The 12433-nt window shown below is 38.3% G+C and overlaps 1 protein-coding gene across 18 annotated transcripts in view; it reads right to left on the bottom strand.

Annotated features, from left to right (window-relative positions):
- LOC137586311 (transcriptional regulator ATRX homolog) overlaps positions 1 to 12433 on the bottom strand; it is a 600012-nt gene that overhangs the window by 472429 nt on the left and 115150 nt on the right. For 15 of the 18 annotated variants that reach the window (XM_068302327.1, XM_068302328.1, XM_068302329.1 and 12 more), the window contains 2 exons: positions 5852 to 6664; positions 5622 to 5791 (listed from right to left, as the gene is read on the bottom strand). The exons of 2 other annotated variants lie outside the window; for them this stretch is intronic. In XM_068302327.1, coding sequence (XP_068158428.1) covers positions 5622 to 5791; positions 5852 to 6664 — 983 coding nt within the window. Of the gene's footprint in view, positions 1 to 5621; positions 5792 to 5851; positions 6665 to 12433 lie in introns of those variants that run through there. One more of the 18 variants, XM_068302332.1, reaches the window with a different exon arrangement.

The raw sequence follows: 12433 nt of genomic DNA, 5'->3' as shown, positions 1-12433 counted from the left end.
AAAACTCGTAGAACGTATGCTAAGACTCTCACAATCATACGAAACGATGATAGTCTTTTAATGATCTGCTTAACTATGCTCTTTTCTTTATAGCTAGTGCTACATTTCAATACCAGGGTGTTTCGCAATTCTAATTCTTTGGGCTCCAAATCTGTCTTTCTTTCAAATTTTGGCCAATGTAATGAATCAAGTGTTAAGAACTTTGGTCCATGAAACCAAATTGTCTGCATCAAATCGCTCGCTGCACAGCCACGTGAAGTAATGTCTGCTGGATTATCCTTTCCAGGCACGTGACTCCAAATAATATTCTGCAATTGAGTTTGTATGGTTGATACGCGATTGGCAATAAAGCATTTTAGAGTTGATGGGTGCATTTTAATCCAATGAAGAACGACAGTTAAATCTGTCCAAAAATATGTTTTGCTGACAAGACAATTTAATTTGTGTTTGATTTTAGTCCATGTTTGGCAGAGTAAAACGGTTTACAAATCGATTTACGCGAACCATGTCAAGATTAGATAAATCAGCTTCAAGTTGTTGACATCTAGTCAGTAAGATCTCTGGCAACGGTTCGTCCCAGTCCAAGCCCTCGATCCGCAAATCTTGGATCAAGATTTTATAGCGTACTACAACTGGTGCTAATAATCCTAGCTGATCATACAGCCTGGCCATGATCGATACTATTTTTCGCTTTGCCTTGGTGACATCACTATTGTCAATATTGAGATTATATTCATAATCTGTTGGTGCCCCACTAAAATTCCACTTTGTCAATTCTAAGCCTGCCTTGGAGAGCAATTTGGTAACTTCATTCGTCTCAGCATTGAGTTCTTCGTTTGAGTCAGCTCCATAATGTAGATCGTTGACATACATATCCTCAGCTAATACAGCAGATCCGATTGGAAACAACTCCTTATACGTCTCTGATAAAAACTTTAAGGACCTGATTGCGAGAAATGGAGCGCACGACATCCCATAGGTAACAGTATTCAATTGAAATAATTGGATAGGTTCTTGCGGTGACTTTCTCCACAAGATTTGTAGGAAACTTCTATCCTCAGGTGCGACGAGAAATTGTCTGTACATTTTTGTTAGGTCAGCGGTAATGGCATGGCGATACAAACGAAACGAGAATAATGTTAGGATTAGATCTTGTTGAATAGTAGGACCAACCATGAGAATATCATTTAATGATATATTTGATGATTAATTAGACGAAGCGTCAAATACTACGCGAAGTTTAGTTGATGAGCTCTGCGGTCTAAGGACACAATGGTGAGGAATAATGTAATGATTTCCCGATTGCAAATTATCTAACGAAGCTATCTCCATGTGATTCAACTTAAGATATTCATCTATAAAATCGATGTAAATTTCCTAAAATTGGTGTTGAGATGCAAGCCGTCTTTTGAGTTGAAGAAAACGTCTTTTTGCACAGGACAACGAGTCTCCAAGTTGTTCAGGCGATTCCTTGAAAGGCAACCGAACCTGTATGCGCCCTGAATCCAGAAATTGAATGTGCACTTGAAAGTGAGTTTCACATGCTTGTTCTTCTGAGGTTAACGAAATATCTTTATTTTGAATTCCAAAATCCATTTTCCAAAACCTTTCTAATAATAAGTTAAGGTCTCGCTGTTGCGTTAATTTACAAGTGTAGTGTTGAGTTGATTGAGGTTCAGCAATCTTACCCCCGACGATCCATACTAATGCAGTTTCCACTAGATGAGGAAGACAAATTCTTAAACTAATTTTACCCGTCTTAAGTAGATCAAAAAACTCCTTTGCGCTAAGCAATAAATCTACCTTTCTGGGCTTATAAAAGAATGGGTCGGCTAACTCAATTTCTTTAGGAATGGCCCAATTTAACACATCTAGTCTCTTTTCAGGCTGAGGTAGAGATATAGATTTAGTCACGATAAACTCCATATTCCATTAATCTGGAGATATTCTTGAACGAACACCACGAACCTCCACAATGTCGACATCTATTCAATGAAGAACAATTTGAGGCTGGATGACCCTTATTGAGGCAATTCAAACAAAGTGACGCTGTTTTAACAACTTTAAATCGCTCAATAAAAGGTAGCGAAATAAAAACTGGACAGAATGCTAACCTATGCTCAGTTGACTGACATTGACTGCATCTACTTTGGGCTGCAACGAATACTTTTTCAAGTACTATGAATTTTGTCTCTGACGGGTCTTTCCTCTTGTCGGTTTCGCAGACACCCTTCCAAATACTGACAGTGTCGACTGAGAATTTGATAACAGTCGGCCCAGTCTGGCAATTTATCGTATTCTTGAACCCGATCGTATGCCTGTTTGGATTCTAGATCAATTTTTGACATAACAATGTGAATAAGTACTGCGTTTAATACATCAGCTTCAGACCCAAGAGACAACAATGATCCGCGTGGAGCTGAAACCGTATCCAAAATTGTAGGTAGGGTAACAGCGTCTGCCTTTTTCATGCCAGCAATGTTAAATAAACTTGAAATATGTTCTACGAAAATAAGAACTTTCTTGTCATATCGCTTGTTGAGGCGATCTAGGGTATTGGGATAATTTTCGTCTGATACTTGAAATGCGAGACTACGCTTAGCGCTTGGCCAGATAGACAACTTATTAGATAGTTAAATTTGTCAACATTGGACAATGAGTACCATATTTGTAAATGAAGTAATAAATTTTTCGAATTTGCCATATTCGCCGTCGAATTCAGGTAATTTGAGGTATGGAAGCCGATTATAATGTCACCCATGATAAGTCGATGAGTTAAAGAAACTAAGTTCTTCTGGTTTTTCCTTTTTACTTGCGCCAATGCGCCGTAAAATGATTGCCTTTGTTTCGATAAAAAGATTTTCTATCTCTGCCCGATTCGCGTCTGCTGGTTCTTGCTTCTCAATATTGGTTAGAACTTGTAATGTTTAAAATACGACTCAACAATTTGAGACTGACAATCTAATATAATAGGGTCATTTTCAAGATCGATTCTAGCTCTTAAACTTTGAATATTATATTGCAGTTGATTCCGTTGTTGTCTAAGAGGTAGAAGCTGCGTTTCATTTGGTGGAGACATTTTGGGCCCTTAACGAAAGAAATGTAGCAAGTTAGAAATGAATTAAACGTGAGCTAAACGAGTTTTAGTTAAAAAAAAAACACTCAAATGCATTAAGTTTCACTTAAGAGCTTAATAAGTGAGCTTTAATATGTAGATCGTTTCTCTATATGACAGTTTGAGTACTTACTCCGCTGTGCTTAATACTTAGCACGTGTTAAAGCTTACGAGTGTTTTACATGTGAGTGTAAAGCCTGTATGAGTGCCAATTGAGTCAAATCTTGAGTAGAAATTAATAATGTAAATTTACACACTCAAGTTGACTTAGGTTATAATAGGGTTCCTATGTAAATGTCCCACGATTATATGTCTTGCAAAGGCGAATGATGAAAAAGTCCGATGACGACTATCCAAGATGAATATGTAATGATGTAGAAGTCCAATGACGGATGTCCAAGATGATGATGTAAGCTGAAAAGTCCAACGATGACTGTCTAAGATGATGTAACGATGAATGCAATATAATGAACGAATAAACGACGAGATGGCGCAGTTGGCATTGGAGGTTCAGAGAATTCACTTGGAAGGTGGATTCAAGATGAGGTGCTGGACTTCGAATTCCGAGAGCGTAGTGAGAGCGCTCAAGAATCAGGAAGGAGACGTGCCTAGGGTAAAAGAAACGCAAGATAAGGTTTTAGGCATGTGGTGGCTGCCTGTAACAAATCAATTACGTATGTAGTCAAGCCGGAGTTGCTTGAAAGAGCATCAAAAGACTATCCCACGTAAAGAGCTGTGCTAAGTGTGGTTATGTCAATTTTTGACCCACATGGATTGCTTGGCTTTTTATCTGGCGAGCAGGAACGGATTGGGATGAGCCTCTTCAAGAAAGAGAAGACTGGAAAATTTGGGTGAAGCTGTTACCCAAAATCAACGAAGTGAAGATGTCAAGGTGCATGCCGAAGGTTTGTTGTGCAAGACGAGTACAACTTCACACGTTTGTAGACGCCAGCTTCAACGCGTATGCAGCGCTTGTGTACCTGCGAGCAGGTACATGGAATGGAATGGTGGATGGAATAGTCCACTGTTCCCTGGTAACGTCTAAAACCCGAGTGGCCCCCTTAAATCCAGTCTCAATACCACGGATGGAACTGATGGCTGCTGTTTTAGGTTTACGGCTGACGAAATTCATTGAACCAGAACTCTCAGTAACAGTATGTCAGCGTATTTTCTGGACGGATTCAAAGGACGTTTTATGCTAGATTAGATCAGATGCCTGCAAATACAATCAATTTGTGGCATTGCGTGTTGGAGAAATTCTGGAAGACTTTGACGTACTATCTTGTTGATAGGTGTCCAACCAGGTGTCTGCACCCACGAAACGACCCATACTATACTACCGCAAAAACATAGAGTAACGTTTCTGATAGTGGAGTACAAGTAGAGTAGAAATCGCTACATCCCTGTCAACGGACTCATTTCTCTGCGTATTGAAGTCGTTCGTAGCCCGAAGAGGGGTGCCGCGTAGCATGCTATCGGACAATGGTACAAATTTTAGAGGATCCAGCCTCGTATTGAAGGAGCACATAGAACGGATATCAAGTTCAGCTGTGGAGCAGCAGTATCCAACGTTGTTCAAGTTTAACCCTCCCAGTTCACCGCACATGGGCGGCGTTTGGGAGCGACGGGTACGTTCAACTAAATCAATATTTTCAGAAATACTGCCAAAGGCCGGCATAAAGGAAGAGGTGTTAAGAGGAGCGTTTGCTGACGTAGAGCAAATTTTTAATTCACGGCCTCTGACTTATATGCCTTTAGAAAGCGCCGAATCGGAAGCATTAACGCCGAACCATTTTTACAAAGGCAGTTCTAGCGGCCTACGTGAGAGCGGTTCACTGGAAGAGTCTGGTCCGCAACTCGCAAAAGGGTATCGTGTTGCCAGCCAAATTGCCGACCGTTTCTACCAACAATCACAAGACGTACGAAATGGTTCCAACCGCAGATCATACCGATATCAGTAGGTAGAAAGGCTTGCCCAACGCGCCCCTGGTTTTTATTCTCTTTATTCGAAGAAAAACAGTTAGAATTTACTTTGTCTTTGCTTGCACTGGTGACAGAGCGGCGGCTCGATACGACGACGCTGCAGTCACAGTCACACAAACAGAAAAGGAGGAAAAACACAAATATTTCAGCCAACCGATCTTTGCCCACAAATTGTGCAACTGTATATAGCGCAATAGATAAAACACCGGCGTTTAGTTGTTTGGATAGAGGGCTCGGGATATATGTTCGATCTCGCGAATTTTTTTTGGAGCTGGCTCACGTCGACAGACTGCGAGTCAACAATATGTATACACTTTGTGGAATCAGAAAAGCTTTCTCCTATCTACAATATTTTTGGTACGTATATGTATGTGCTTATACCAATTCACCATTTGGATATATTATAAAGCCGCTTGATCTTCTCGATGAATAGATTTTTTAATATTATTTAATTACTTATATTATTAAATATTATAAATATTTCTTTAAATATACTTAAGATTTTAAGAAGGAATATACTTACGATGTATCTGAAAAAACGTATACTTTTATATGGTTATTTCTTTTTAATGGACCCAGCCATCGTTGAAATTCTTCAGCCCAATTCATGACTGTACTCTTTGGACATAGTATCATGACTTTATTAGTATTAAGCACTTTGTATGATATGACTGTGTGTAAAAGGGCAATTAACTGTTGGGATAAAAAGATATAATTATTTTACATTTAAAAAAAAGTTAATATGTGATTAACCTGAAGTGTTTTTCCTAGTCCCATACAATGAGCTAAAATACATCCTGATCCAGAAATTTTAAGGTTATGATTACTTCCACCAAAGCAGGAATCGTACATAAACCTTACTCCATCTATTTGATGAGGCTTCAATTGCTTTACAATATCTGCATCCACTTTAATAAAGGTTTTTTCACTTTCAATGTAATCAAGAACTAAATCATCATTCTTTATTGACATAGCGTTGTTTTTCAAAGCCGTCGATAAAAGAGTATGTTGTTTTTCAAGACGTCTTATTCTATCACTTTCAGATTTTTGTGCAGCTCGTGTTTCATTAGCTAGTTGATCGATGCGAAGCATTGGCTTAATAAGTCGGGACTTTTCTTCAATAGGTTCAGCTTCAACTGCTTCGACTTCAGAAAACTCACTTTCAGAACTAAGAATAATTTCTTCATGTTTGTTACGTTTATCTGATTTAAAAATCATGGTTTCAAAAGATTTTTTAAATTGTTTTTTAAGATTAAGAGTACAATCCGAAACTTTAGTGACTCTTTCAAAAATATTGCAATATTTTGGTAATTCTTCAATATCGTGTCCTAAATCGGTGTCCGATTTACTCTCGTCATGACATGGCGGTTCAGATTTAAATACCTGCAAAAATTTCTCCACAATATCTATTGCCTTATTTTCTTCTTTTTCTGAACACGATTCTTTTGATAGATTATAATAGTCAGACAGACCGGAATCACTATTTGATTCATTTAACAATTGGTGCTTGATTTGGTCATTGCATTGGGATAAGTATTGATGTTCGGTGACAATCTCATCTTCACTCTAAATTACAGAAAGTTTAAATTAATATGGAGAATCATAATGTTTTTTGTTGTAGATAATGCAAAAAATTGTTCTAATTTCAAATGTAACATTTTAATACCCTTGCAAAAATGTATATCAAACAGCTCTTAAAGAAACAAACAATCACGATTGGTTAAAAACACCATCAACAAAATTTTCCAAAAAATTTTTGATTTTACAAGGGCAATTAGCACAAAATTTGATAACAAAAATATAACAAATATACTAGTAATCAGTTACTCTTTTCAGAGTTTACCTACAAAGTTGATTCTATTTGATTTTGTAAGTATTTAACTTCATTGGTAAAAAGATAAATGATAAGCCAAATTGCAAAGAAAGGTAAGACAACAATAATTAGATTTATTATTTCGAAGTCAGCTGTGACGGACAAAGAATTTCATATTGTAAATGTATGGTAGAGTTTTGCCTGATTTTGAAACCGGCCAGGATAAACAGCCGTGAAGTATTCTTTTAGTTGAATGCTGTTCGTATTTTAGATGTAATGGAATTGACTTGTTCGATTGAAAAATGATTTTAGTCAGACCTTCAGTAACTATTTATTAGAAGACGTGTGTGCAGTTTGCAATATGATAGAAGACTGATTTAATGAGTAATGAGTTTTGGTACAAATATAAGGTGTAAGAGTTGCCAGATAGAAAGTATTTTTCAATATAGGGGGTATATTGAAAAGTACTTTAATTGAATATCTGGCAGACATAATATTATGACAATTTTGATAATGACAATTCTTTTGTTTAATTAAGAAATTAGGTTAACCCCACTCTGGATCCCAACAACGCTTTCTAGAAGCTGGGACTGGTTTTGTTAGTGCATCTGCCGGCATGTCCTCGGTAGGAATGTACTCTATTCGGATAAAGCCATTGGTCAACCATTCTTTCATAAAGTTGACTTTTATATCTATATGTTTCGTTTTCGGAGAAAATGAATTATTCCTTATGATGTGCAACGCACTCTTGTTGTCACAACATAGCACGATCTTATTGGTATCAATGCGATGAAGTTCCTTCTGCAGGCGCAATAACCACATGGCTTCTTTAATGGCAGATACTGCTGCCATATATTCTGCTTCTGTAGAGGACAGTGCAGCGGTCCTCTGCCGTTGGGAACACCACGATATTGCTCCACCTTGTTGTACATAAATCTATCCTGATGTTGATCTCCTTCCATAGAGGTCTCCGCCCCAATCAGCATCACAAAAACCCTTTAAATCATCTCCAGTAGCATGATATGTAATGCATTTGTTGAAAGTTCCTTTCTGATATCTCATCACACGTTTAACAGCGGTCCAGTGAACCATTCCTGGATTGGAAGAGAAGCGACTCATCATGTTGACATCAAAACTTATGTCAGGACGAGTGTTCTGGGCAGCATATAGTAGGCAAAAAATAGCCTCTAAGTACGGAACCTTCTTCATATTTTCGAAGTCGGCTTCAGATTTGGGTGCCATTTCAGCTGAAAGACTCTGTGCGACATCCACCGGCGTTGACACTGCCTTGCAATCATCCAATCCGAATTTTTTTACAATTCCTGCAATATAATTAGATTGATCAATTTTTATTGTGCCTTCTGTCTTATTGTGTCGCACATGCATGCCCAAAATCGACGAAACTTCGTCCATATCTTGCCCTTGATTTTAGCTACCATTTCGATACTGCCACATATACCATGGTAGATCCGGTTACGTAATGATGATCCACTTCGCCACGTTGAAGACCAAAGCCTAGTAGAACCTTGTTCAGCATTTCATTCCAGACTCTGTGTGCCTGCTGTATCGCCACTTTGCCCTTTTGGTAATTCCGTTAGCGTCCAAGTGTTATTTAATTCGTGAGAGAGCAGTTCCGACTTCATTACGTCTTCCCATGAATCTGCTAGTTTCGACTTTAATGCCTCTGTTACTGTAAGTGGGTCGTCATTTTGCGAGACTACACAACATAGGTGATGCTCCTCCAGCTTATTCGCAATCCTTTTTGATCTTCGAACACCAAATGCATATGGAACGTGCTCAGCGGCTGTTTCTTCTGTATCCGTATTCCATGACTCAAACTTTGACGTACACTGCTTTAACAGGTCTTCTTGATACAAAGGTTCTGCTTCCAGGGACTGTTTACCGTCTCTGCAATTATCCTCTACGGTGCACATTTCGCCAAAATGCTGTGTTGAGTCTCTGCAATTATTTTGATGAAAACGACGTCCTTACTTATCAAAAACTTACGATCAGATTTCCTGTGCAAACGGTATGCTTTCGAAGTGTAGCTGTATCCTACAAAAATGCATTCTTCAGATTTAGCATCTAGCTTCCCACGCTTTTGCTTTGGGATGTGAGCCAATGCTGTACAACCAAATATACGCATATACTTTAAGTTTCGCTTGGATCCAGTCCAAAGTTCTTCTGGAGATGATTTTCAAGCTCTTGGTTGTAATATTCCCATTGTCAGAAAATCTCGAACTTCCTGACTACATCTGACTTCTTCTTAATTGGGGACACAAACACCTTCCGATAGTAATCATCAACGAAGACAAGCATAAATCTTGCACCAGAAAAGGACTTGACTCTCAATGGTCCAAGCACATCTGAGTGGACAAGATCTAAAAGACCTTCGGCACGGATTCCAGGCTGCTTGCTTATCATACGAGTTTGTTTTCCTTTAAGGCACACAGTGCATTTATGTCGGCACGATTCATTAACAGAGTATTCAACACCATCGGTGGCTTCTTTTACCAGCTGTAATTTTGTGTCACAAATGTGGCCCATCCTACGATGCCATAGTTCGAATCCATTTATTGTGACCAAGGCTTTCTCTACCTTTGGCAGTTCACAATTCAGTCGATACAGATCATTTTGCAGATAACCAGTGGCTTTCAAAATATTTTTCTCAAAGATGTAGCAATGGTTCTTTTCGAAAACAAGCCTTTTCCCTTTTTTTTGCCACAGATTACAGATTTCCGCACAAATTTGGAACATACTCTACACCATGAACATTACATTTAACTGATTTGCCTTTTAATTGGAACAAGATTCCTACATCGCCTCTGCTTTTTACATGCAGTTTCTCTTTGTTCGCATACTTTTCGCTTATGCCCTTCACCACCGCATGCGTAGCAAATAACTGTTTTCCCAAAACGGTTATTTAACTCTTAGCTTGCTTTGATGCTCTTAAGTACATGGCATTCGAATTGATTCCAGCGTTGTTGTCAAACTTCACGTCTTGTAGCAACATACCTTTTACATTGTCGACAGTTAATGTAGACTTAAAGTTCTCTACTGCCATGACCAATGCCTGATACTCACTAGGTAATCCAGCAAGCATCAGTGATGCCGTTAACTCGTCACTTATGCAAAGCCCAGCATTGTTTACCTTAATGGCAGTCATAATCATTTCGTTGACATACTCCTGTGTCGAATCAAACTGCTCCAGGTTTAACTGTACCAACTTTTTAAGCAGCTCTACTTTACGAGTCAATCCGCTGTCCTCAAACGCATGCGCCAAAGCATCCCAAGCCTCTTTCGCTGATTTGGATTTGGCGATGTGTGCTTAGTTGGTCGACTTAATCATCAGCGTAATCTCCGCGAGCGCTCTCTCGTCTAGTCACACTTTCTTCTCTGATGGTCCATTACACACCACACTCTAACAACCTTTGATCACTAGGTAAGATTGGGCCTGCCGCTTCCAAACATCGTAGTTTTCGCGGCCCCTTAACTTCTCACATGGATATATATTGGTCATTCCTCTTTTGTCTTTTCTTGTATGCGTGGTCTGGGCCCTAAGAGACGTGTGTGCAGTTTGCAAAATGATAGAAGACTGATTTAATGAGTAATGAGTAATGGTACAAATATAAGGTGTAAGAGTTGCCAGATAGAATGTACCTTACAATACTTTTTAAATAGCTGCGAAAAAAATGACAGAAATGGTCTTTTGCTGCTTTAGCGATCATAATTTTTCCTTTTCCGAGCTCTTGGAAAAAAAAAACTTGTGTCATTATAGCGTTAAACTGTTTTCAGTTGTATTGTACGGCGATGGTTGGAAGTTCTAGGTTCATTTTCAGTTAAGGTAAATAAGCCATAAATAAGACATTATTTATTCTCAATAAGTTTCTGGAGAAGAAGATTTAGATTTTGCATACTGATGCGAGATTCAGAATCCAATATTTCTTGCATCGGAACCGATGCTTCAATCTTTAATATATCCATTCCAGCTTAGAAAAAAAAGGCTTTGATTTTTTTGCTTAGTTTGGCTCTAAGTTTATTGGCTTTTGATGGTTTAAGACAGGTCAATACCTCTAAATACGGCTTCTCCACCACTTACTATTTATTAGTGCAATTTGATAACTGTGGCTATTAGATCAAAACCAATAGCAATATGAGTGTGATTAGACATCTTGGTTTGGACTTAGAGCCCTTTACATTGTGTGATGTTAGCACTAAACTTTGCTGAGTACATTTAAAAAATCGCTGAATTGAACTAATTTTTAGCTGACTTAATGATTTCAAACCTTCGGGACAACAGAGTTAAGTTGTTACAAAATCAAATTATAGAAGAATCAACATTGTAGCATAATTTTGAAAATAGTTATGAGCTACTTAACTGACGACTGCAAACTGGTGTTCTGCTCGTCAGTGTAATACCATGTTAGAGAAATTCTGCTTTTTAAGCAAACGAAACATCACTTTGACGCGTTTCTGGTAGGTAGGAAAATAGTAACGCGTCATACAAATAATTATATGTGCATTATTTCTTTTGTCTTGTTTTACTGTTATAAGTTAGTTTTTGAAAGTCGGCGAATACACAATTATTATGGTATTCTTTGTGCTTGCCATGCGTAAAAAATTTTGTCATTCTAATCTCTTTCGTGGTACCGTTACTGCAAAATGATATGGTTTATCGGGTTCTGCGTAGTAAATAATTATATGTGCAAAACACTTGTGGCTGATCATTCGTACGTAAAGTATGTTAGCAAAGACTTAAGACTCAAGACTTATTTCTGAAAATTTTCTTAAATCTTTATTGTAAGTATATAATTTATTTAAATTTATAAATAAAAAACCTTAATTAGTACATAATATATATTGTTGTCAGGCTAAAATGCCTCGTGGTACAAGTTTGTCCGATTACGAGCAGGTAATTATTCTCGGCATGCATGAAAGCGGCTCCAAGATCTCTGAGATAGCAACCAGACTTAACAGGCATAGAACTGCATAAGTAGGTTCCTGAAAAACCCATCGAAATATGGTGCTACTCGACGCAGCGGACGCAAGACCAACATTGACGAACGATGCAGACGGCAGATTCGACGTCTTGCAGTCGAGGATTCGATGAGCAGCGGTCAAATGGGGGCTCACTTGGATCTTCAAATAACGAGGAGTAGAATCGTTCAGATTCTATACGAAAATCGTTTCGTTAAACATACCTCAATGGTCCCTAAACCAAAGCTTCTGGTGCGGCATATTAAGGCTCGTTTAGAATTTGCCAATAGATATCGATTCTGGAATAAGGAATGGCACAACATCATCTTTAGCGACGAAAAAAAATTTAATTTAGATGACCCAGACAGTTGCCAAAATATTGAAGAGATACGCGTCAGGAACGACTATCTTGTTACAAGCAAGGTTTTGGCGCCGGCACCTTGGTGGTATGGGCCGCGTTCTGCTATTTAGGAAAGACGCCTATGTGCTATGCCAAATCGTCTCAACTTAGTCTTGAATAATAAAGGAAAAAGTATTGATTATTA

The sequence above is a fragment of the Drosophila tropicalis genome, unplaced genomic scaffold, assembly GCF_018151085.1.
Source record: "Drosophila tropicalis isolate 14030-0801.00 unplaced genomic scaffold, ASM1815108v1 contig_979, whole genome shotgun sequence".
Classification (NCBI taxonomy): domain Eukaryota; kingdom Metazoa; phylum Arthropoda; class Insecta; order Diptera; family Drosophilidae; genus Drosophila; species Drosophila tropicalis.
Note: the sequence above shows the minus strand (reverse complement) of the source record. Positions and strands in the feature narration are given on the sequence as shown.